This window comes from Schistocerca cancellata, chromosome 9 (assembly GCF_023864275.1).
Source record: "Schistocerca cancellata isolate TAMUIC-IGC-003103 chromosome 9, iqSchCanc2.1, whole genome shotgun sequence".
Lineage (NCBI taxonomy): Eukaryota > Metazoa > Arthropoda > Insecta > Orthoptera > Acrididae > Schistocerca > Schistocerca cancellata.
In genome coordinates, this window is record NC_064634.1 from 89,026,711 (window position 1) to 89,054,134 (window position 27,424).

At 40.5% G+C, this 27,424-nt stretch overlaps 1 protein-coding gene across 1 annotated transcript; it reads right to left on the bottom strand.

The window, feature by feature from the left end:
* Nucleotides 1-203: 203 nt before the first annotated feature.
* Nucleotides 204-13,094, bottom strand: LOC126100365 (cytochrome P450 6j1-like). Its single transcript, XM_049910975.1, has 8 exons — nucleotides 13,053-13,094; nucleotides 11,563-11,978; nucleotides 10,403-10,527; nucleotides 9,936-10,195; nucleotides 8,166-8,268; nucleotides 6,175-6,396; nucleotides 3,916-4,167; nucleotides 204-612 (listed from the first exon to the last, which is right to left on the bottom strand). The coding sequence occupies exons 2-8, from the start codon at nucleotides 11,949-11,951 to the stop codon at nucleotides 440-442; spliced, it is 1,524 nt and encodes a 507-aa protein (XP_049766932.1). The 5' UTR covers nucleotides 11,952-11,978; nucleotides 13,053-13,094; the 3' UTR covers nucleotides 204-439.
* Nucleotides 13,095-27,424: the final 14,330 nt, after the last annotated feature.

Here is a 27,424-nt window from a genome sequence, read left to right on the forward strand (position 1 = left end):
GCTTGTTTATTTTCTTATGAATGAGATCGGTTTTCAAACACCTACAGGATTCTTTTCAATTTCATGTAAGTGATGTTGCTTTGATCTCAGTAGCACATTTAGGCTGTCAGTTCACATTCCCAGGTTCGAATTTACGATAACACCCACACAAGGAAAGGCTATTCACTTACACGTGGTACAACTGAGGATGGAAATAGAGCGTGTAAGAGGAATTTAACAGAAGCTTTTATTACAAAACGTCGTAGAAATATACATAACTGATAACAATACAATACTTGGATAAGGAGAAGTATCCGAATTATACACACAAATAAATACTTGAACCAGTTATACTGTTTGGTTCAACATAGAAATACTGTGATCGCTCTGCCTATATGATAAAAGCATTGAGATTCCAGGTCAGTGATGTCGCAGCCTGTATCCTGCAGGCAGCTATCGTTTACAAAGAGGTGGGTTTCTTGAAGAGTAGGGACACATTTACAGCTGGAGTTCCGACAAACCTGGATGGATTGTAACTCAAACTGGTAGGTGTGGAAGGCGCAGGGTGCACTTCGAAGTTGTTGAGAATGTGCACGAGAGCCACTTTCACTTGCATGTACGCGAGTCTCATACCTGGAAAGGCAAAATAAGGGGGTTATTCATAATAAAGAGAAAACATTATGTGACATATACAATGATAAGACCTTACGTGCTAACGCTATTATAATGTGTTCCCTAGTCATAACAACTGAAATTTCATTAATCTCTGGATATGAACTTATTAAATAATACTTAGTCAATTAAAATACATACGCACAGGACTCGATTTAAATAGATCTGGTCGATAGGTATAGCGGCCCAGACAAACGGACGGATAACCACGGCCATTTATTAAGCACCACTACAACCTAGTGGGAAGAAGAGGAGTAGTAGAGAATCGGACTACGAGAACTGTACATCCCCTTGTTTTTACCCATACCGAACTTCTTACTGTCATGGGAGTTACTTTGTAGGATCTAAATTCACAATGACAATTTCCTACTCGAGTGACTCATCACTCCTTTATTCCTTAGTGCTCTACACCTCGTGTTTATAACTGCCAGGGCTCGAACCCAGCTACTGGAGCCATCATTGGGCTACCTTTGAAGGGGACTATACCTCTTGAAACATCCACAGACAACTTATAGCCCATGACACTAATAGAGTATTCATTCTTCGTTTCTCCTCACTGTCTTACAAGTAGTTTTTTTATAACTCAGTTCTTTGTTCGTTAATAGTGTTTGAATAGCACTGACTCCTCGTTTCACAGGACGTGAAATGTAACTAGGAATTAGGTTATCTACATTTTTAGAGAAATAAGTTTTTAATTTAATACTTCCTGACTTTATGATAAGGACCATTTTACAGCTGGATTCCAAACACAACACGTCGCTCTTCACGGAACAAAATCGACAGATGTAAGGGTCAGTTCCGGATTACCGCAAGGAAGTGTGGTAGGGCCATTATTGTTTAAAATGAATATAAATTATCTACATAGTGTCTGGTGCTTTTTTTAAGAGTGTGTGCTTATCTATAAGAAAGGAGCAAAGCCAGAAGAGAGTATCGATTTACAAAATGAGCTACAGGGGACTGATGAATGGTAGCTGATCCTGAACATAAGTAAATGTGACGTATTGCGTCTACATAGGAAAACAATGCAACTACTGTACAACCACACTGTTGATGAGAAACTGCTGGAAACAGTAACTACCGTAAAATATCTATAGGTAGCTATCTAAAGCGACCTTAAGTGGAATGACCGTAGTAGGAAGAGCAGGTGCCAGACTGAGATTCATAGGTTTGCTCTTGAAAGTTGGAGCGTTTTCCGAGAAGAGTCGGACAATATATTTCCCCCTCGCACATAGACACAAAAGCATACCGACAGTTATTCTTGCCATACGTCATCCACGAGTGGAACAGGATAGGCGGTGGTGGTGGTGGTGGGAGGGAATCAGTTATTGGTGCGAGAAGTACTCTCCGTCACACATCATTAGATGAATTTCGAAGTAAGATGTAGGTGTAGAACTTGGCAACATGTGCTCATACCAATATTTCTTTCACGGAAGCTACTAATCAATGAAAGCGTCAATACAAGACGTACATGTTCGGGAACGTCAGATTTTCTTATGGAAGATATTTTAGGACGTCTGGCGTAAATCTGTACCGAAATGCAAGAAGACTTGGTGAGCGTCGATGATGAGGACAGGGGCAGTCGCTTGTCCCCACAGTTAAAAATTTTACGAATTATTCATAAATAGCCAAAGAGAACCACAGCTGTTCGATCACAGTATTCAGGAAATATGAGTGGAAAACCGCAATAATCGTAAAATACCTACAGGTAAACATTTCGAACATGCTAATAGGGAATGGCCACGCGGAACTAATGGTAGGAAAATCAAATGCCCTACGGAAACTGGAACAGTCACAATTTATTCGTAGCGGTATTGGTCTGGGGTAATTATTAGTTAGGGGTTCCAAAAGAGGAGATCAAATGAAGGGTGGCACACTTCCTCCTGCAAATCGTCCAGTGATGGAGAGGGCGCTTCTGGGATGCTGAACAAACTCCAGCGACAGGCGCTACACAAGAGGCTTTCCCTATCACGCAGAGGTTTACGAAACCTAAAGCCGTCGGCACACGGACCGTGCATCCGAACGTTGAGCGTGCCGAGTTTCTAACGTCATAGCGTGGTATAGCACGCTCGGGAGTCTTTCCGAAGGTATAGAGCAATGAGAGATGTCGTGTGACGAGGGCCTCCCGTCGGGTAGACCGTTTGCCTGGTGCTAGTCTTTCAATTTGACGCCACTTCGGCGACTTGCGCGTCGATGGGGATGAAATGATGATGATTAGGAAAACACAACACCCAGTCCCTGAGCGGAGAAAATCTCCGACACAGCCGGGAATCGAACCCGGGCCCTTTGGATTGACAGTCTGTCGCGCTGACCACTCAGCTACCGGGGGCGGACCGTATAGAGCAATATCTGGCATGTCAAATATTCTGAGCGTGCGTCTCAGCGTTGACCAATGAGATGGCACAACGCCACCTACGTCACAAGCACGCCGTCCTCCTTCAGTACAGAGTTGTGAGGCGCCATATTGGCATTCATTTCAAGCCTATATGTATATATGCCGTTTCTGAGCACCAGCAAACTGAGAATCACTGCAAAACCTGTTGTTAACTGTGTGCTTCGATCCAATAAAATAATGAGAAACATCATTTTCTTGGCAAAAGAATTATTGTAACTTGCGTATTATGAGAGTAAGCTATTTGAAGACAGTGACACACTGAAGATCCACCCAAAACGAATTGTTCTTGGTACAATTTATTATAATTAAATTTCAATTAGCAACATATCTACGATTAAGGTTTTCAGCAATGGGTAATACAATATGATTAGCTGAAAACGACGTAGGGTTTGTGTAGCGTAATTGGTAGCGTCACTGTCATGTATTGAACTCTTTGGGGCGGTGGTTCCCATCTTGGCACTTACAAATTTTTTTTCCTAACATCCGCGTTTTTATAAGGTTCTGATACTTTATTATTAGTTTAATAGAATTATATACTATAATATTTGATGTTATGTAAATATAAGTTCACCTTTTTTTGAGGGGTGACTTTGTTCGATTGGCTTAATGCCTTAATGTACAGGACAGCTTACGCTACTTGTATAAATATATTTTGCTCCTTTTTCTTTTACGCTTCGTAATTCACATGTTGAAAAGATTCTGCTGCTGGGTAGGAGCAGTGATCAAGTAAGATCCCAAAGCTTTACGGGGAGGACTTGAGGTACCCTGTATAAAATGCTTTTTGATTGTGTACCGTATACACGACAACACACTCGCGTTTTGTTCGACAAAGACGCAGTTGGAAGCGGAAACACCAGTGTCTGGGTGCTCACCGAGGCACGTCCTGGGGCCCTCGCCGAACGGCATGAACGTGTGGCTCGGTCGGTCCCTGGAGTTCTCCTCCCTGAAGCGGTCGGGCCAGAACCTGAGCGGCTCCTTCCAGTACTTGGGGTCGGAGTGGAGACCGGCCACCGACACGAAGACAGCGGTGCCCTTGGGCAGCACGATGTCCGTCCCTTCTATCCTGTAGTCGCGAGACGCCTCGCGGTTCAGGAAATTCACTGTGGGGTACTTCCTCTGCGTCTCTGAAAAGAAGAAAAGGTCGTGTTATTACCGAGGGGACCGACGTCTGCAATTCGAACTAAGTGCATGATACTTAACCAAGTGACGATCTATTCGACTTTCTGCCCCTCCCCCCTTTTCTCTTTTTCTCAGTTGGCACTAATCTTCTAATAATTGCAGTTTTTCCGTTGGAGGAACACAGTGGCGAGTTCCAGCAGCTGTGCTGATCCTCCAACACATGAGATCTGAACCCGATCGAATACATCTGCAATGTGGTAGTACCTGACATAGAGGTGATCGCTCCCTTCCTCGTAATTTACGGGAATTAGGTGACTTTTGTGCAGGGTGCGATTTGTGCTTCTACTAGTGGGGGGGGGGATGTCTTAGGGGGTTAGTAGATATATATATGTGACTAGCTTGGACCGTGGCGTTACGCATGGTTAAACAGCTATTTATAAATAGATGTTAATGCCGAAACTCACTATTGACGCGAATGCATTATCAGAAAAGCCATCCCTTGTTATATCTTTAAAAGTACATTATAGGTAAAGCTTATTTACAAAATCATCTACATACAGGTACAGATATACGAGGGGAATTCAAGACGTAGAGGCACATTTGTGAAAAGTTGTACTCATTCTGATGATAGAAAACTGAAACATATTAATAGTGTTAATAGTAAGACTTATTAAAAACTCTCAGTGTTTGGCTCCACAAATTTACATTATATGTAAAGTTTTACTCCAGTGCGTGGGAAATAATTATCCCAGGTTGGGATGCATAAACTAAAACCAGAGGACGGGATGGTCTGATGCAGAGGGGGGTAAATCCACCACATCCCCCCCTGCAAATCGCACACTGCTTTTGTGTGTGCAGATGTGCTGCCAAATGCCTCCAGCGACCTACCGAGCCCTCACTTCTTCCTTGCGACGACTCGTCGGTGCTGTTGTCCGTGCCCAAGGTGGAGACACCTGTTACTAGGTGAGTGGTCATAATGTAGTGGCTGATCAGTTTACACTGACAAAGCCATACGACATCATGGCACATTTCTTACCCCGCCCCCCTTTCAAATTTTTTCATTTTTATGTTAACAATTTAATCGTAGTAATGGATATGTATTTGTGAAATCACACACGCCGCTCATTGCAGCTACACGCGTACAGGACTCGTAGAAGCGCCACCTACCAGACGTGACCTAATTCTAGTGCCTCTACTCATAGGCCATCAGCATATGTCAACAGCTATGCACATGGCATTCTTACGGTTTGCAGGATCCGATGCGACGTTTTATTCTAAATCTCATACATACACTAATCTTTCAGACGGGAAACAACACATCGTTGGATCCACTGTCAAATGTGTGGCATTTTAAAAACCTTATATTAGACAGCTACTACTTTTAAGTAACTATTTTATAAGGTGATTAAGTGGATGACATACATTTACTAGATAGAGTAAATGACTCCCACATCGGCCATTGATAGTATATGATTCTACGTAACTACGTTTCACTAAAATTATTTGTAAATATTTCCTGCAGTTTTTATTCTGCAGTCATAATACGGCTCTACCATACAAAATGTCGAATTATTTGTATATAAAACCGATGAACAGAACTGTCGAAACCACGGTCAAGGTGTAATAAAATCATATGCTGCAAGTGGTTGGCAGTTCTTTCCAATCTACCTTCTTTGTGTCTACGACACAGCTCGTAATTAAGTAAACAAACACATGAAGGTTTACTCTGCGTAATGTGTTATCAAAAACAATAGTAGTGAATAATAATGAGTTATAGTCGTGTTGTAAGGTTTCTCCACATTGGTGAAAAAGATTTTACAGTCAAATGGAAAAGCACGCAACAGGTCCCTAGATAACTTAATCATTGTGGCTTCTGATATCGAACAGCCGTGGTGCGGGTACACCAAAAACATTTTTTGTGTTGTGAAACGTTTTTGGGGCATGCCGGTAAATTAGTGGAAACATGTTTCAAGAAGATGATTTCGGGGTACCCGTTGCTAGGTAGCACTCACCACTAACGACGTTGGTGAGGTCCGTCATCTCCGTGACAGCCTCGTACGTGATGTGGCCGCCGTGTTTGCTCAGCACGTGGCGCACGTGCTGGCGCACCTCCTCCTGCAGACTCTGGTTCCACGCCAGCTCGAACAGGGCGAAGGCCAGCGTCGAAGACGAGTTGTCGAAGCCAGCAGCCAAGAACGACATCAGCTGGCCTGCGATGATCTCGTTCGTCAGCTCTGCAACAATACACGCCGTCACAGTCGAGGATAAAAACTCTCCACTGGAGTAACTTATAAATAATTTTTAAATGAGATATGCTGTTTACTGGGAATGAATTCAAGGAAAATATTGTTTACCAGAATCGAGGAAGGACATCACATAGTTTTGTTATGCAAAGAGAAGTTCGTGATGCTGCGTACAGAGACCTACTTTGATTGGTATATTCTTTTCGATACTTGTCGAAGTTACTTTCAGCGAAACAAATCTGGACATTAATTAACATGCCTGTGATGACGGAGAAATTAGCACCTCGACATTCAGATCCATGTACTATTACTTGTAAGCAACCTATTATCCACTGAAGAAGCAGCATTCGTAGTACATACTCACGACGAGGTTGAGAGGCATACGGATAAACACGTTGCTACATCCAAACTCTTGTCTGCGTCTCTGAGTGTGATTATGGCTCAACCATAAACGGACATGCCTGCCACGAGATTAGATGCCACCTTGCGGAGTCCAGGTGACATATTCCTACCTCGGCACGCTAGTTTGAGAAGATGTTTTTCTTCACGACGAAATAAAAGCAAGTATTGACAAAGCGGCGAATACTTGGCAAGCTACTCACAAGGGTATGAAACAATAAAGACCTTACGGTGACCACAAAAATACTCTTCTATCAAGGAAGCTTGCTGAGCACCATCTTGGATGCTGCCGAGATTTGGACATCGCAAGCTAAACAAGAAGTCTAACGCCATTTATCTACGGTGTTTAGGAAACATTCCAGGCACAAGATAGAGGGACCATGTGACAAATGAGATGGTCCTGAATTCTGAGAAGCTACTGAGTACTACCGCCACTGTTATGCAAAGTCGCCTGCTTTGGCCAAGACACTTACATCGCACCGAACACCCCCGACTTCTCCGACGCACACTACTCAGAGAGGCAGGGACGCCGTGAATGACCCGCACTGTGCTTTAAATATTGCCTCAAGCGCGATATGAACGCATTTAGTATGAACTGCGACAAGTGAGAAGAGCTTCCGGAAGACTGCAGCAGATGGAAAGAAACCGGTCAAGGATGGCATCAAGTTCCACGTTGTCGCCTGGTGAATTTCCACGACGTGAAGATACTTGCATCTGGCGTTAGACACTATAGGCCATCGATGATGATGTTACGTGTCGTTGCGGAACCATTAGAAAAGGCCCTCGCCAAGTTACACTGGACAATCACTGTTAACCATTGAACTCCGTAAAATTTCCTACTAATCTTAATACTATTTTCGTTGAAAATCGATAAATTCGTATTCCTTTTATGGCCTAAATAAACATCGCGGTAGATCTAAGGAAGACAGAAACGTAATCATGTAAACGTGTCTTCAAAGTTTGTCTTTTCTGTGGGTCCCGGGTTCGATTCCCGGCCGGGTTGTGGATATCCCCTATCCGGGGTATTGAGTGGTTGTCTTGTCCTCATATTTTCATCATCAACATCATCATCATCATGATCTTTCGTGACATTGGCTAGATTGGACTACGTCAAGAGATGGACTGCGTAAATGTTGGGAATTTGTACTGGTGCTGCTGATGATCACGCATTTGAGTGTCCCACAAACCAAAATTCATCATCACCGTATGTCTTTAGAAAATTCAACTCAGTTGGCTTTTTCCGTATTTAATATTTTACATTATGCTATCGATTTGGGGCGTAAACAGCTGTACTCATAATTATCACCTTGAAAAAATCAAACGGCCATCTTGAAATTTGAGGAAACAGATATTCTACTCACTGAGTTGTTCTTTATCGCCCTCTGCCTGTTCTTCCTTAATTTTCGTGAGCATGTCAATTACGTCGTTCCGAAGAATGCCAGTTTCCTTCCGGTGTTCTATCAGCTGTGGACAAAAGATGCGTGTTAAAAGAACTAGTTTCACTAGACCTGAGGAAAAAATTAACAACATAAAATGAATATTTTATTTCTGAGTAAAGTATTAAACCAAGTTAAATTCAAATATTTTACAGTGGATATCACCGTGATGTAGATGTGAGCCTAAATATGCCTCTTTCACGGTACCGATAATAAGTGTGTCACTAAACTTGTGAACGCACAAAATTAATGGCTATCATTAAATCTTTTAAAACGTTCAAGTTCGTGAACAGATAAGAAAACACGTCTTACTTAAGAAATTGTTTAATATTCACATCATGTTGCGGTAATAAATTTTATTTAAATTAACTATGTGTTAGCGGAAGGGCGTGATATATTTCTTGTAGTTTGCTTTCATATCAGTCATGTTCTCTATATCTGCCTTTGTAGTATAAGATGCAAATTAGTTTCCGAAGGATCTTCGCGGATGCACACTACCGAAATTTGCTTCAGAATTTTCCTTTTGCTCTCATCTTGTGACTCTTACTCACCACTCGTATAATTCGCAGAATTTTTCTGCAGAGTAAGATTCTGACATGGAATTAAGAGATACTTCTTCCCGGGCACTCTATTTTTGCATCTACGGTTTTCGTAAGGCATCTCTTAATTTCCCATGGCATAGAAAACGATTAATCAAGTCGTCTGATCATTCGTATACTTAATAATGCATCTAGACATTGGCTTTCAGACAAGTCGTAAGGAAACGCCTAGAAAAGGTATATGAAGCCTTTATGTCTCCTTACTCATTACATATACACACCACAAAAATTGCCAAATAGTAGATTCAAACACAGTACTTTCAAATCAGAGGATCAATCACCGTCAAACTCTAAGAGACACAACAGAGCAAGAACTAATTTTATATGATCCTCAAATAATACTATGTCCACTGTCATATACGCCACGTTATGACCTCATTTTGAAGCTGAATTTAATATCCTTATGAACACAAAAATATCGACATTTAATTACAAACAAGTGCCAGACCCGAACATTATCTTTGCTACATAAAATCCAGGGGCTGGTATAAGAATCTCTACGTTTATAATTTTTCCCCTCATATATTACCTAAGTAAATGACAACATTACCGCTGAGTCATTTGATCCCATTTTACTGAACTACATATAGTGCGCACTCCTCCCTCTCCGATTAATGTTTTTGTAGATAAAATATAGTCCCTGTGCGTTGAATAGACAGCTGACTATCAAATACTCTGTGTCACCACATATGATGACCAACTTATTTCTCCACTTCCGACATCAAAACACTTGAGCTCTTACACTGGTAATTGTAGCTTAGCCTTTATTTCTCATTTTCTTTCAGTACATTACTGATTGTGGTCGTTTACACCAAAAAAGTTGTGCTGGTTTTATTTAAATTTTTCCTTACCACTTCCTTCGTCTATTTCGAGTTTAGTTTTCATTGTATTATTTGTATTGCAACGTAATAAGAGAAATCAACATTTTTACCCTCCTGCACTAACTCTTACGTAAAAAATATATTCAGGGTACAACACATCGATTCCGATGAACTTCGAGTTACTGTAGACAGCACCCTTAATAAGTACAACAAATAAATGCTGCTGTCCTTTTGTATGGTTAGTATTTAAATGAATCTGAATGGTTAGTGCATACCTTAACTGTATTTTGTACAAAGAAGTCCTCTACTTTCTTGCTGCCAAGTCGGATACGGAGTGTGGACAGGATCTGTGGAGCGAAGAACGCCAGCGTGGTGACGATCCTTCCAACGACGGTATCTCTCAAGATTCCCCGCACGTGCTCTCGCAGTGGAGACTTTGGGTTCTCGAGAGAATTAGCGTCTACCCCCAAGAAGATGGAGCAAACCGCGTCCGTCGTATAACGGCCCATGACGTCCTTCAGTTCCACTGCTGTGCCTAAAGCACAAACACATCACGTAGTTTACAAATCTATGCTTATTGCCTTTTACCATTAAAACTGAGAAGAAAACGATAAATTTATGCGAAAGGTGGTAAGTAAAGTTATACTACAGTGAAGGAGTGAAGTGTCCATTAGCACCAAATATTTATCTGTTTCATTTAAAAATATGTATAAATTTTTTTCTGAACACTAGGAGACCATACCTTTTGAGGCTGCGGAATCGAGGTGATGGGCAAGTTTCTGTCCAGTTTCGTTCACTAGGTGAAACATGAGCTTCATTTTGCCAGAAGTGAATGCTGGGGATAGCACAGTACGTAGTTTCCTCCACCTGAAACAAAACAACAAAATCTTGTTTTTTTCTCATGTGGTGGCTTAGCGTACCTCAGTTAAAATATTTAATCTCGTCTTATAAACCTAAATAACTTTTCCCTTACTGTTGGTCCAACAAATAGGCGTTCTGGCTTGTTATTAAAATTCTGTCTAACTGTGAATTAAACATAAGCTTCGACAAATGTCTTGGGACTTGTGTTGAACAGGTATAGCTGATGACACATTACCCACTGATACACATAAATACGGCACTACTTTATAGATACTTGCTGTTGTGCCACATTTACCACAGCTCAAAATTCGACACAAATGATGAAACATTTTAGCATTATATTTTCTTTCTTTGGGCAATAAATGTCTTAATATGAATGGTCGAATAAAAAAGTATTTATAGTAAAAAGCGACTACATCAAAAATGTAATAAAACTAAATGAGGGAATTCAGTGAAACTAGAATGACTGTGTGCACGTGAGCTATACATATTAGATACGCTAAAAATGTTAGAGAGAAAATCGTAAGGAAGGAGAAACGAGATTTGAAAAATAAGAAGAATTATTTCAAAAAATTACTGGAATCAATAAGGAAAAGAAAATTAATATTTTTCGGAGTTTTATGTAGAATGAATAACAGTACTCTCACAAAAAGATCTTTATTTATCTCTCAGAGAAAATTAACAAGTTGAATCCTGCAAGCTATGGCAAAATGCTAAGTAAAACCAAAGAAACAGCAGAAAGAAGTTGGGTAGGATTGTATTAGATTTATAGGGATTACAACGCAGATGCAGTAAGAGAACAAGTGAGAGGTACTCTGAAGACAGAAAAAATAGCCATGATGGAAAAATAGCGGAAAAGAATAAATGTGAAGGAATTGGAAGTATTCTTCGGTACTTACCCAGCAAAAACAGAGAGAGAAGAAAAGGAGGGAACAAAGTAGAGGGGCATGGGCATCTTTTACTCTGAAAATAGTACAAGTTTGGAAAATTTTCATCTTTGCACACAATTCGTGCTGTGTGTCTGTTCTCTAAGATACTCACCCTGCGCCATGTTGGCCAAAAAGAGACGTGGCAATGACCGGATCAGTCGCTGGGTCGATCTTAGCATTGGTTGCGTAGAACGTGGAGAAGTCGGTGCTCATGATGCGTCCTATGAGAGCGGGGTCCTTCACCAAGAGGATGGGCTTGTCGAAGGCGAACATGCCCATGAAGGGAACATTTCCGGCCTTGCGGTAGCATTCGAAGACTGGTTCCCCCATGTGCTTCTGGCCGATCACAACGCTGCCCATGTTGCCAACGTAAGGTGTGGGCTCCATGTAGGGGATTCCCAGCTTCTTCCAGTAGTTGAAGTTCCGCGTCGCGTACCAGTAAAGCAGGGGTACCAACAGCAATGCAGCATCCAAAAGCCAACTGCCCGTCACTAGCGTCATGACGTGGATGTTTTATAATTTCAGCACCTAGCAGCAACCATATAAAATTAGCATTAAACTGTAACTGTTGTAGATCTGAGAAAACTGTAGATTAGTGTTATAAATCATTACATCATTTTGGTATAAATCATGATATTGAAGGTATCTACATATACATGACTACCCTACAATTCACGCTTAAGTGTTTAGAAGAGTGTTCATAGGACCAGTTACAGAATATTTGACAACCATTGCACTCTCTAACAGCCCACTAAAAAAATAAACACTTAAATATTTTTGTGTGACATCTGATCCCTCGTATTTAATAAGTATGGTCGTTTCTCCCTATGAAGGCGAAAGTAAAGTAATTTTTTCATGTTCTAAGGGGAAAGTCGGGAGTGTAATTTTTGAAAACATGTCGCCTCAAAGAGAAACGCCTTTGTTTTAAGGATTGTTATCCCAGCTCACATATCCATAACACTCTCACCTCTAGTTCACGCCATTTCTAAACGGGCTACCCTTTCTCTAACTTTTTCATAGTCCTCCATCATTCGTATCTTGTGAGGAACCTACACCACGCAGCACTACATTAGAAGAGAACAGATAAGTGTGTTGTAGGCACTGGAGTGCACTGCGTCTTCAGATTTTTCTGCCTATAAAACGCAGCATTGGTTAGCCTTCTCCATAAACAGTAGATGATTCTGTAGTGTCCTTTGAACACATCGGTAATACGTCAAAACTGGAGCCAGTCACCTGACTTATGAGAGGAAAAGTCGTCGGCGTATGAAGAGAGAATATGTCGTAAAAAAGATGTGCTGCTGATCACGGGTTTGTTGAAGACTATATCAGAAGTTGTGCATAAGGGCAACTAGCGCACAGGAGAAGCAGGGGCATATTGGCTAAAATGTTTGAAGTATAGAGGTAAAATCACAAACTATGTTGACTTGCTAAATGCTATTTGTACGTCATATTGACTTATGGTGCATTTAATAAATAACATTACATGTGGTATAAGAAGCAGCCGATTTCGTTACTTTGAGCATGGGACATTTGCAAGACAGGAAAATTAAAAATGTAAAAGTGTAATGACAGAGTAATGAAAGACACAGTTAGGAGACTTACCAACTGGAACAGCTCTGGTGAGGGATCCTCACTGTGTCGAGTTGCCACAGATTACTGGCCTTTATGTACCATTTTGCAGCAGCTGATACCCCCCACTCCTCGACAACGCTGCATAACACTGCTACAGTGACGAAGCGTGTCTGATAATCTGTAGCACGGCGCAGATGTTGTTAAGGTCACGGCCCCAGCAAAGCTCTTACGACAGCCGCTGTGCCAGAATTTCACCGAAAGAATGCCTACACATTAGGAAATGTCTGTGGGACCTACTTTCAATCCCACCACAAAAATGTTTACCATATCTTTTATTAGGCTTCTTTAAGTACAGAATGTGTGTTGCGTTGAAGGATTGTTGCGAATATAAACATAAGGAAGAGAAACAGGGGCCCCCCTGGTTTCACTTTTCAGATGTCCAGAGAGGACAGCAATGTCACCAGCGGATCTTATTATTGATATCATTTAACCCTGAATTTCAATTCTATTTAAGTCTTGAAGCATCCTTTTATTTACATCGCTCTTTCCTCCATGTGTAGATTGAATAGTGTATGGATTGAATAGAAAGGGCAAAAGAGTGCCTAACTATCTGAGATTCTTCGTAATATGAGCACATCGTTACCGGTCTTCCGTTGTTAATGTTTCCTCTTGGTTCTTGTAAATACTGTATACTGATTAGCCAGAACATTCCAACAACGAACGTACCATCGATAAAAACAGTCCAGGTTACAGCACACACACGGTGCATGTAATATCACTGATCGGTCTATCTGAGTTTGACTGAGGGCAGACTGTGACGGTGCGGAGTCTCGTCACGAGCATTTCGGAAACTGCTTGACTAGTCGGGTTTCCGGGAGTGCTGCGGTGAGGATCTTCAACACGTGGCGAAACCACGGTGATACCACGTCCAGACGTCGTGGGGTTGCCCGCAGCTCGTGGTCGTGCCGTAGCGTTCTCGTTTCACACGCTTGGGTTCCCAGGTTCGATTCCCGGCGGGGTCAGGGATTTTCTCTGCCTCGTGATGGCTGGGTGTTGTGTGATGTCCTTAGGTTAGTTAGGTTTAAGTAGTTCTAAGTTCTAGGGGACTGATGACCTAAGATGTTAAGTCCCATAGTGCTCAGAGCCATTTGAACCGTCGTGGGGTTGGGCGGTCGCCCCTCATTACAATTGTCAGACGTCGTAGGCTGGCAGACTGGTAAAACGGGACAGGTGGCGAACTGCCATATGACTTTACTGCCAAGCAGAGTATGTCTGATCACACAATGCACCAAACACTCCTAATAATGGGCGTTCGCGGCAGACGACCGGCGCATGTGCCAATGTTGACACCATGACATCGGAAACCGCGTCAGAAGTGGGCAGGTGACCATCGGAACTGGACGTTGGAGCAGTGGCAGAGCTTTGCTCCGTCTGATGAATGACGAAGCCTTCTGCATTATGGTGACGGGAGGACGCGAATCCGTCGTCTTCCTGGGGAACAGCTGTACTGAGGGATGGAGACGACGACGGCTCCAATATGCTTTGGGGATATTCATGGGTCCAGTGGAGCTCGTGGAAGGCACCATGACGCAGAGTATCACACTCTGGTTGCATACACATACACTCCTTCGTGACTATCGTATTTCCCTACGGCAGTGGCTTTCCAACAAGATAATGCGCTATGTCACAGGCCCCACGTGTGATGGAGTGGTTCGAAGAACGCAGTGACGAGTTCTAATTGATGTGCTGCCCCCCCCCCCCCCCCAAGCTCGCCATATCAGAATCCGATGGAGCGCATATGAAATTTGAGAGAACGTGGCGTCAGACCTCATCGTCCCCTCCCTGGAACTTACGAGAATTAGGTGACCTGTATGCGCAGATGTGGAGAAACTTCCTCCATCGGCCTACCAAGGCCTCATTGCTTCCCTGTCACTGTTATCCTTGCCAAAAATTGGACATACCGGCTCTTAGGCAGATGGTCATGATGGTCTGGCTGATCACTGTGTATAAACAGTATTCCCCTACAGCTTAATCGTATTTTTCTCAGATCTAGAGCATCTGGCGCCATTTTACATTGACCAACGCTTTTTCCGTTATTTATCTATCTTATGTATAGCTTCCATTATAAAGCGCAATGTCAGAACTGCCCCTCTAAGGCACTTGCCCTTCCGAAAGCCAAATTGACAGTTATCCAACAGTTCCTCCATCTTTGAGAACACTGTTGGAAACCACCAGCGATCTATAAGATAATTAACATACTAATCAGTTCTGACCGTAAGAAGCAGTTACCAGCGGTGTCCTCTGAGACTACTCCGTCGTCTGTTCACCATGTGATAAGTCATGGTTTTAATATGATTTCTGATAAATTCAAAACCGATTAGCTTGTGGACGTGTGATTGATAATTTAAATAAATCCTATAAAGCAAGACCAGTGGTTTCATTAATACAACATCTTAAATTTCCATTCTCTTAATACTATTCTTGTAGTCACATAGATGCATGAGCAGTTAAACGGATTGTGCAATAGGTATGCCATTAATCTGCCCTTGGTATCTTCGTGATTATGTGAACGATATTTTTCCGAAAGTCTCATGGTACGTCTAAACTCTCATGGACTCTACACAACAGTTTCAACAGTCACGTGGTTGCCACGTATGATGTATCATGCAGCGTAACTTGCTGTGACAGTGCGAGAGAGAGACAAAGATATTGTTTATTACTCTGTGGCGGTCAGCGCTCACATAATTATTCTTAGGATATAGTTTTTTTTGTTTTGTTCTGGTTAAGAGTAATTTTGTGGAGAGGAGAGCCATTCTTGTGATGTAAAAATCGACGCCATTGCGAGTTTGTGATTCATATTGTAAAATATAAGTGCATATGGAAGGAAATCAGTTAATAGAACAATAAAAATATTGTTCATTTCAAGAAGGTACGTCTTATTATACACCCAGCGATATACTGCTATTGTGATCTACTAATATCCCACAGCTGAGAACAGTTCCGACGGGAGCGTTCAGTTCTAGTGAAATAGTTCGATGTTTTCTTCGGAAAAGAAGTCACTTCATGGATCATTCAAATCCACAATAGTAACTGGACATTTCTCAGAACTGAAAGCAATCTGATTGCTATGCAACAGAGCCCCGAAGAATATTTCTCCGTACTTTGGTTACCACTTTCAGCTCAACACGGTATCTGCAGCATCTGGAGCAGATTTCTACAACAGCGGAAGAGTGTAATCGCTATCAGTTTCACACACCGCCCTGTGTACGCTGTATGTATTTATCCACAACAGTGAACAAACAGTTACTCACACACATAGAAGTCAATACTAGGTGGTGTGGAGAACCATTTCAGTATAAAGGCCCTGTAGAGCTAAATAGTAATTAGCCTAGTAATAATAGGAGTCTTTATAAATGTCTACCGTTAGACAGGACACGATCCTGATACAACAGTCATAGTGAACATGAAATATAACCATGTTAGTAATTTAGTAATTAATGTTTCATTGTGTGTATATATGTCTAGTTTTATAGAGTAACTACATTATGGTCCTTTGTATGTTTCATGCTAACTGAACGTGCGGGAGTATCTTGTGAAGAGAACGAGTACGCCGTCCCAGCAGCCGAGCAGAAACTTCAAAAAGGCCAGAACATTTGAATTACTAGCTTTCTTGAGCATTTATGCATTTAGTTACCTTTCAGCTATTAATTTTCTAAGTATAAATAGTGTTGCTATATTACTTTTACTAGAATTCCTGTATTTCAGTAGATATAGTAAGACAATATTTTATGTGTTATCTATGTACTGTGTTTGTGTCACATTGTAAAGTGTACATTGACAGCATTAGGACATTAACGTTTTTTTGCGTGTGTAAAAGTTCAATAGTCACTTTTGTAGAACTTATTTAGAGGAGAAACTGTCAATTGCTCATTTACATGGTGGTAACTAGATCTATGTTCAAAGGCAATAAGCAAGCACGCATCACAATGCCACAAAATGAATTAAATAGTGTGAATGCATCGTCAACTAGTGCCACAGAATTTAATACCGCCGTAGTTAGAGATATGTCGATTACGGCTGAGCAACCAGCAATAATTAATGCGCTCACGCCGTCGACACAAACGGTTGCTAGTTCCGACATTCATATGTCGAAAGAAGTCCAGAGAAATATGCAGCAACCAACAAACAACATGAATTTTATCTCTGACACAGACGCGTGCGAAAACGAAATCACTGTACCGAAAATTGTGTCGGTACAATCCTCATTAAGCCCAGTGCAATCGCCAATTGCTGAGAATACCGATTTGTTATCCCAGCTGATGTCAAGTTTGACTGTCATAACACAAGGGATTAAGGCATTGGAAACATCGCAATCTAATTTTGCAAACGACGTGAATCGTAGATTCCAAGTATTGGAGAGTGCGCAATTTAATTTGGCTCAGGAGCAATCTAATAAACTAAAAGAAATAAATGATAAGATTACTGAAAAATTCCAGAGTTTGGAAACAAAGCAGAGTCACTTGATTACCAGTCAGGCACAACTCATAGTTACACAAGAACAACAGTATCAGGAATTAACAAACAAATACAAAGACATCTTATGTCGTCAAGATACACTAAATCATCAAGTGCAGGAAGTTATTCATGTACAGAACACTATTGCGCAAGACGTGAATACAATTAAGCACGATAACGAGCAAGCTGTCATTGAGCTTACTCGGAGGATAGACACTCTCAGTCTCGAAGGCGAGAAACACATAGAGAAACTTTTCAATGAACATAAGATCGCATTCTCTAAGGACATTGAAGATTGGGCGAAAGAGCAAACCGAGACAGTGCCAAATTATGTTGACAAAACCTTGAAAGAAACGGTTTCTAACGTGCAAGTTAACAACGAAGCTGCACAAGAACAACTTAAGGTAGAAGTTAAAGAGATTAAGGAGAATATAGGAGATGAATTTCCTGCTTGGAAAGCAAAGATAGAAAATACATTAAAAGCATGCCAGCAAGGTCTAGTTAATACTAGAGGGGCACATACTACTTGCAGTTTATCAAAGGCAGACATTATTCCTGATGAAACCAGTGAAACCGAATCCATGCAACAATATCCATGTATTGGTGCATATTTACGTAATCAACCAGAAACAGATGATCGAGATTATCATTCGCCGCGAAGTAGCCACCAGAATACACCTGTGACCATGAATGAAGAAAAAATGCTTAAATATCGTCAATTCCAGATATTTATTCCCGAAAGGAAGTCGATCAATCCCGTGGTATTTATCAAGCAATTTAAAGGGATATTGCCGCAAATGTGGACTGAGCAACAAAAAATTATGTACGTTGCAGGATTCATACATGGAGATGGATCGATGTGGGCGTCAGAAGCATCCGATTGGTGTCAAGATTATGACCAATTTGAACGCGCTTTCTTGCACAAATACTGGAATAAGGGAGTACAAGAAAGACTACGTAAGGAAGTTTTTGACCCACAACCTTTTTCTTTCAAAAATGGATCTTTAAGAAAGTATTTCGAGAAGTATATAAATAAAAGTAAATACTGGAATGAACCAATCCCGACGCAGGATGTCATTCGAATATTAAAGGGCAAACTTCCACTTGAAGTTAAGGAAAAACTTCTACATGTGCCTGAACAACATGTGGAAGATTTTCTAGCCACATTGGATTCAATAGACATTCTGTTCGAAGAATCACGTGTGCGCTATAACCAGCCAAGTTACCAACCTAACAAATATAATAGTAACAACAAACAGTATGGAAACAAACCTTTTGCACACAATTCACCAAACCCACAGGTGAATTATTTCCAGAAAAACGTGAAATTTGGTAACGAAAATCCCGACCAGTGTAATCATGACCAACAATGTGAACAAACATATAAACGGAAATGGAGGAAGAATAATAAAAAGAGGAAAGGATACTATCAAGAAGGGAATTATCAGCAAAAACGCCGATATCAGCAACCAACCCAAGAATATCACAACCAACCACAAACTTCAGGTTGGATACCAAATGATAATGCAAATGAATGGAGAAATCAACCACCAATAATAACCGACGTAACGGAGCAGAGATCTACTAATAATGGACGATCGTCAAACTAAACTCGACTGTCAGAAGCCCCGACGGTGCAGTCGAGGAAGTTTTCAGGGGCGAAAATTCAAGCGTCAATTTCTTTCGGTACAATGATGGCAAATTATTAATAGAAGAACTTCAGAAAGATATGATGCCTTGTCAAGAGGAACATATCACTGAACCTGTTGCGAAAATTCAGGCGGCAATTGAAGGCATTACTGTGCAAGTTACTTTAGATACAGGAGCAGCAGTAAATGTCGTTTCTGAGAAGTTATTTCAAAGAATACTCCAGAAAGCAAATCCACCGGTTTTTCCTGTTCAATGTTGTAGAATTGTAGGTCCTACTGGTCATAAGTCTTCTCAGGTTAAAGTGCAGACTCAACTCCAGTTAGATATAGGAAATGTAGCTATAAATTGCACGTTCCTTGTAATAGAAAAATTGGTTGAGGACTGTATCCTGGGTATAGATGAATTTAGAGAGAGAAATTGGCATATCGATTTATCTCTAGGCCGTGCCAGTTTTACAATAATGGATCAGAAACATCAAGTGAATCTTCTCAGGGAATATAGTACCCATGGAAAGTATTGTCAGGGACGAAAGCTGCAAATAAAGTGGATACATAGCAAACCTGTACGGTATTACCAAATTAATTACTTGCAACCAGTTTTAAACCCTGAAGATACGGTATATGAAAAGGTACAAGAACCTGAATATTTGCAACAACACCAAAGAAAGCAATTATATGATCTTCTACAGGAATATCATGAAGTCTTTCAAGAAAGACCTGGTGTAATCAAGGGATACACATGTCATTTAGATGTGATACCACACCAAGTTTTCTGCCGTATTTCTTATCCAGTACCGTGGCACCAACGAAAGGCAGTTGATGCGGAAATCCACCAGATGCTTGAATGGGATCTGATCGAACCTTCGACGAGTCCATACTGTAGTCCGCTTCATGTTGTCTCGAAAAAGGGAGGAAAAGTTCGTCTCGTGCTAGACGCACGGCAGATAAATAAGATTATCGTGCCCGTGCGAACTCATCCGGAAAATATCGATGAGCTAATTCAAAAGTTCGAGGGGATGAAATGCTTAACAAATATTGATTTGAGAAGTTCATTTTGGCAGGTGGCTCTAGACGAACCATCAAAAAAGTACACCGCATTTGTACATGCAGGTAGAAGCTATCAATTTAAGGTTTTACCTTTCGGGTTAAACGTGAGCTCAGGAGTTTTTATAAATGCTCTAGATTATGCATTGGGACCTGCACTTCGAAGCAATTTAACTTTGTTTGTGGACGACATGCTCATAGCTACGACCACATGGGAGGAGCACGTTGATTTATTGAGAAGAGTGTTAGAACGTTTCAAGGAAGCAGGCATAACCGCAAATCTGCAAAAGTCCCACTTTGCTCGAGATAAAATCAAATTTTTGGGTCATCTTATAAATGGAAAAGGCATCTTACCGGACTCCGAGAAACTAAAGGCAATCAAAAACTTTCCACTTCCAACAACAAAAAAGCAGTTAAAGGGCTTCCTCGGAGTTGTCTCTTTCTTCAGGCGTTTCATTCACGACCACTCTATTAATGCAGAACCGTTGTACAGCTTGTTGCGCAAAAATAGTCCGTGGGTGTGGACGCAACAATGTCAGAATGCATTTGAAGCAATAAAACATGCCTTAGTCAATTCACAAATATTATATCATCCAGATATGAGCCAAGAATTCGGTTTAATGGCAGATGCTTCGGAAATTGGAATAGGTTCATGCCTCTTCCAAGTAAGGATGATAGACAGAAAATCAACTTTCTGTCCAATAGCCTTTGCTAGCCGACTCTTAACTGCTTGTGAAAGAACATATACGACTACCGAAAGGGAAGCATTGGCCGTTGTCTGGTCATTTAAGAAATTTTACTATTACTTATATGGAGCGAAGACAACAGTATACTGTGACCACAAAGCGTTAAGTTTTTTGCAAACATGTAAATTATTACATCCAAGATTAGCAAGATGGACGCTCTCACTCCAAGAGTTTCAATTTGAAATTAAATACGTAAGCGGACAGGATAATTTCATCGCTGATGCACTGTCTAGAATGCCAGATGGAGATTTGTCAACTATCAACATCACGGACAATCCGTCCGAATTTAATGTTCTTATAATGACTGATAGAATATATAGGAAACATTTTCTTGACATGTGTAAGAACATGGAAAAACTGCAGAATGAAGATCCTCGTTGGCATGCAATAAAGGAAACTTTAGCAAAGCCTGGAAACGATGATCTGAAGAGACTGTACAAAGTTGAGAACGACGTCTTATTCTTCAAAGGGCATCTTGATTCAGATAATTGGAAGGTGTGTATTCCCGAGAAGAATGAGAATGACTTAATTTTGCACACGCACATCACTTGGGGACATTTTGGAGTATTAAAGTGTGCTCGGAAGATTCAAGCATATTGCTACTTCCCAAACATTCGCAGGAAAGTGCACAGACAGTTAAGGAAATGTAAAATTTGTCAGCTAGCCAAACCAGGAAATTTTTGTGTGAAAGATTTCCTACATCCTATTATACCCACTAAACCGCTGTCAATCATTTCGGTCGACGTCTGTGGTCCTCTACCATCATCAAAGGGAGGATGCAAATATATTGTAGCTTTTCTTGATATATTTACTAAGTATGTCAAACTTTATCCATTAAAATCAGCTACTGCTGCATCCATAGCCAAGAAGCTGGTCAAGGATTATATAGTCAAGGTTGGCAAACCAGAGGCTATTCTTTCTGACAATGGGTCAATGTTCACTGGATTTCGTTGGAGGCAAACATTAGCCAGTTGTGATATAAAACAAATTCTAACATCAGTGTACCACCCTTCGGCGAATCCCGTGGAACGAATTTTTCGTGAATTAAACCGGTTCATGAGAACATATTGCCACAACCAGCAACCCAAATGGATCGATTATCTTCACGATTTTCAGGAAATTTCAGGAAAAGTAGCTATTAACAAAATAGACCTACAAAATAAAGTACGACAATCCTTACTTAATATAATGGACAAGGCAAGAAAAAGGAAAATATATTTTGACAATCGACTTGGAAAAATAAAAACATATAAAGTGAAAGACCAAGTTTTAGTAAAAACTCATCCTAAGGCTTCACTTATACAGAGGAAGAACACAAAATGGCAATTACTGTATCAAGGACCATTTGTGATTACCAAAATACCCCATCCAGGAACTTATGTTTTGAAGGATGTGAAGAATGGAAGGGTGAAAGGAATGTATCCTCATCACTTGTTAAAGCAATTTCATGATGACTGAAGATTCTGAAGATTGAAAATACTATTCTTATCAAATAATATTGATTACAAAATTTTCATTATACCTATGAATCATACTTAGGATAGTTTCTTTTTTTTTGCAATTTAGTAGTTAGTTTTTCTTTTCAGGCATAATGTACGAGAGATATGCTGGCATTATGTATTTGTTTTCCACTGTAAAGATAAGTTTTCTTTTCAGTATACAGAGAATTTAGCTATAGTATGAATGATTTCTTTTAAAATTTTTTTAATTTTTATTTAGTTGATAGTAACTTCAATCAGGTTTCACAGTGGCACGTAAAGTGCCCTCCGCCACACACCGTTGGGTGGCTTGCGGAGTATAAATGTAGATGTAGATGTAGATGCATAATGACCATGGGTTAGTAACTCAAATGAATCTGGTCTATGGCAAGATATTTTTTTCTTATGTCAATTTAACAATCTCAATGTATGTTTGTATTTGTTTTTTTTACTCGCTGAGCTGAAGTCATGCTGTTCGGAAGGGGTAACCCGTTCTCAGTTTTAAAAGGACGCATATCACTTTGTTTCAATCTTTTGTGATGAACATTGTCTTTAAAATTGTACTATTGTTGTAACATACCTGTGTATGTAAATTATGTTGTATCAATTGTTGCTCGCGAAGTTACCAACTGAGCGAATGCCTTTCAGTTACAAGCACATCAACAAGTGTTAAAGTCCATCTGAAAGATGACGAGCATAAGTTGACACGGCAGCTCCAGTTGGATTTGTGTATAGTGCATTCTAGGGTTGTTGATAGAAATGAAGAACACCTTACGACTTCCGAATATTTCGAATTCAGGACAGAGAATTAGAAAGAACTTTAATCTTAGATTCTATTTCAGCTCAGCATAGATCAAACACCTTTTCCACGGAACTTACACTGACTCTTATTTTCATGTTAACCGTATGCGGAAAACCATAATACCCACGAGGAGACAGTGAAATGGGAATAGAATGCAATCAGTTACCCGGAGATGACTGATAGAAGGGAATCGTAGATGGACGTAAATCAACGCGTCGACGGTTCACCTCAAGACACAGAAGATTAACAGTGTTGTGTTTCTTTTGTGAACAGTGTTTAAATTCATTCAAAAAAAAAAAAAAATCCATATTGTAAATATTTTTTTTATTTTCCATTGTAATTCAATTAATTATCTTTGCAAATGAGAAATACGAGGATGGTAAATCTACCCCGAGGTTTTCCTTGGTTTTCCTTTGTGGGGCTTGGCCGAATGGCTAGATTATCCGTTTGAGACATCCCAAGGCGAGTGACAGAAGCTTTGAGTGATGATGAAAAGGGTTTCTGATCACATCTCATGCCATCCTCGACAAATGAATAAAAGCAGCATGTAAGCTATGCATATATGCTGCATCAGGAATTCAGAACAGCCTTTGTCAGCAGTATATGCACCAAATCTATAATTTACATTTAGATAGTCATTCACTAATACCAAATATCATAAGAAATACAGTGGACATTAATACTCTAGTGGACTTTAATACAGCGTCATAAACAATCATCGATATAGTGTTGTGTGAACGCTCGTGTTTGTTTTTGCCCAAAAACGTTCGTCCACAAGAGGGGCATATATGATGTATCATGCAGCGTAACTTGCTGTGACAGTGCGAGAGAGAGACAAAGATATTGTTTATTACTCTGTGGCGGTCAGCGCTCACATAATTATTCTTAGGATATAGTTTTTTTTTTTTTTTGTTCTGGTTAAGAGTAATTTTGTGGAGAGGAGAGCCATTCTTGTGATGTAAAAATCGACGCCATTGCGAGTTTGTGATTCATATTGTAAAATATAAGTGCATATGGAAGGAAATCAGTTAATAGAACAATAAAAATATTGTTCATTTCAAGAAGGTACGTCTTATTATACACCCAGCGATATACTGCTATTGTGATCTACTAATATCCCACAGCTGAGAACAGTTCCGACGGGAGCGTTCAGTTCTAGTGAAATAGTTCGATGTTTTCTTCGGAAAAGAAGTCACTTCATGGATCATTCAAATCCACAATAGTAACTGGACATTTCTCAGAACTGAAAGCAATCTGATTGCTATGCAACAGAGCCCCGAAGAATATTTCTCCGTACTTTGGTTACCACTTTCAGCTCAACACGGTATCTGCAGCATCTGGAGCAGATTTCTACAACAGCGGAAGAGTGTAATCGCTATCAGTTTCACACACCGCCCTGTGTACGCTGTATGTATTTACCCACAACAGTGAACAAACAGTTACTCACACACATAGAAGTCAATACTAGGTGGTGTGGAGAACCATTTCAGTATAAAGGCCCTGTAGAGCTAAATAGTAATTAGCCTAGTAATAATAGGAGTCTTTAATAAATTCAAAACCGATTAGCTTGTGGACGTGTGATTGATAATTTAAATAAATCCTATAAAGCAAGACCAGTGGTTTCATTAATACAACATCTTAAATTTCCATTCTCTTAATACTATTCTTGTAGTCACATAGATGCATGAGCAGTTAAACGGATTGTGCAATAGGTATGCCATTAATCTGCCCTTGGTATCTTCGTGATTATGTGAACGATATTTTTCCGAAAGTCTCATGGTACGTCTAAACTCTCATGGACTCTACACAACAGTTTCAACAGTCACGTGGTTGCCACGTATGCCAACGATTTCAGAAAATCGGAAGGAATTCTATCTACCCCTTCTGTCCTATTTCTTCGGAAGCCTTCCATAGCTCTAATAAATTCCGTCTCTATTAAGCTCGTATGTCTTTCAAATTGATTGTAAATTCCTTCTCAGTCACGTCGTCAGACAATCTCTTACTCTCATACCGGTCTCTCTCCACCTATTCTCTGTGAATAACAGTGTAATTCCGACTGCATTTATAATTTTGGTGACCATGGTTCTAATTTCATCTAAGATGGTTTTGACTTTTCTACAGGCCAGTCCAGTCTTTCCGACAACGATTTCTTTTTTCGATATCATCACATTTTTTCCTGCAATTTCCTCTTTTGTTCCCTGCTCTTCGTATTTATATCATTCGTAAGTGGATTCTGTTTCTGTATCAATTCTTATACCGCTTTCTATCGTCGATTATTTGTTTCCCCAAGTTTCTTCGTAGCTGGCTTCCTTGTACCTATGTTTGTCTTTTCCGGGATCGCCGTTTTCGTGGATGTCTGTACCAATTCAACTGAACTGCTCACTGTGGTATTTATTATCACATTATCTATACTGCCAGCGAACTTCGAATACATATCATCATGCCCTAGTGCTTTAGCATCCTACTTCTTTCCACATTGGTTCTTCCGGAAGCGTCTTTTAAACTTTAGCACACTCTCCGTAATTACTAAACTATGATGCAACTCTATTTCAGATGCAGTCTTCCCGTATCTCGAGCCTTTCCAAAGTATACCAAGCATATTCGCTCTTACTACCTGAAGTTTTCCGCAGAACTGTTTAGCATTTCTCCTCACTCATTTTTACGAAATTGTTTCTTCCCTTCCGTCCTTATTATCGCATCACACATGATTACTACATTATCGTCTCCTTTTACACACTGAATTACCCGTTCAAAAAAATGTTCAAATGTGTGTGAAATCTTTAGGGACTTAACTGCTTAGGTCATCAGTCCCTAAGCTTACACACTACTTAACCTAATTATCCTAAGGACAAACACACACACCCATGCTCGAGGGAGGACTCAAACCTCCACCGGGACCACCCACACAGCCCATGACTGCAGCGCCTCAGACCGCTCAGCAGTTACATATTCGGCGACCTCTTTTACTACCTTTTCCTCCACTGTAGCATTCTCGTAATAATTCTGTTGTAGGCAGGTAATATTGGAAGTTTTTCACGGAGTAGACTTTATGTTATTCTAGATGTGTGCTGTTACCATGTGTTACTTCTCTGTTTAGCGTACCATTCTGCTGAACAGACTCACTCTTTGCACCGAAGTTAATTGGAACATCGCACACCCCTGTCGTTAACCTACACCGCAACAAGGGGAAGTCGGTTACATAGTGTCCTGTTCAAGGACGCTTCGTGGAACCTCTCCGCAGCAATTAAGATACATTAACTTGCTTTCTTATTAAAGTCCTGATTACAAAGAAAGTAGGAACCTAGCAAGGTTTCCTCATTAACTGCAGAGACCACTAAGCGTGAATACAATTACTGTGATACGATGCATCGGTAGTTACAGAGGAATGACGGCATGTACCTCCTCAGCCATCGAGTGCTGGAACAAAAGTAAGTAGCCAGAAATCTCAGAAACCTAATACATCGTTTGTTTCTGCCTTACACGTACTGTTTGTGAGATACTGTTAATGTCTGTTCCTCAATCACGGACTTTCGTTACACATTTAGTGACGCAAGAGTGTTTCATAGTTTCTTCGTAAAAGTGATAACAAAAAATAAACATTTCTAAAGATTGATTGAGCATGTGGAATATGACATTTTACCACCACAGGTTGTTATACGAGGCTATTCCGATTTTGTGGAGAAATGTCTTTCATCAAACACTTTGATCTCCACATGACTATGTGAAACCACCACCCAAATATTGTTGCCCAAGTGAGGCGCTGATACCCTGAATTTTACTCTGCGATGCACATGACACAAAAATTGCATCTCATGCTTTCTCTGCTGCGACAGCGCGAATTCTCTTTTCACGCTGCCTCAGCGGCGCGCAAACAGTAGCCAGTCATCGTGATAGGCAGCAGTGCGTTTCCCCCAAAACATGAGCTGTTTACGTGTTGATAAATCTTTCAGGGACTGCTTTTCATTATACGTAAGGTACTGAGGGACATTTGGCGTACTACTTCCATAAAATCCTTCGTAGTTTTTAAAATATGTCATTTTCTGCTTCGTTGTTAAAGCAGATACAAATCCAGTGATCAGCTGTGGACGCAAGGAGGACGATAAGGGCACAATTTATTATTCGTTATCCCTGTCACCCTCCTGCCAAACCCACCTTCCCAGCTATAACT

What these genes read in the sequence shown, in the direction of transcription:
- LOC126100365 (XM_049910975.1), bottom strand. Translation starts at nt 11,951, where the DNA reads ATGACGCTAGTGACGGGCAGTTGGCTTTTGGATGCTGCATTGCTGTTG. An exon ending in CGATTCCGCAGCCTCAAAAG is followed by an intron (nt 10,196 to 10,402) that starts GTATGGTCTCCT and finishes TTTGTGCTTTAG; the next exon opens with GCACAGCAGTGGAACTGAAG. An exon ending in GGGCGATAAAGAACAACTCA is followed by an intron (nt 6,397 to 8,165) that starts GTGAGTAGAATA and finishes GTATTGTTGCAG; the next exon opens with AGCTGACGAACGAGATCATC.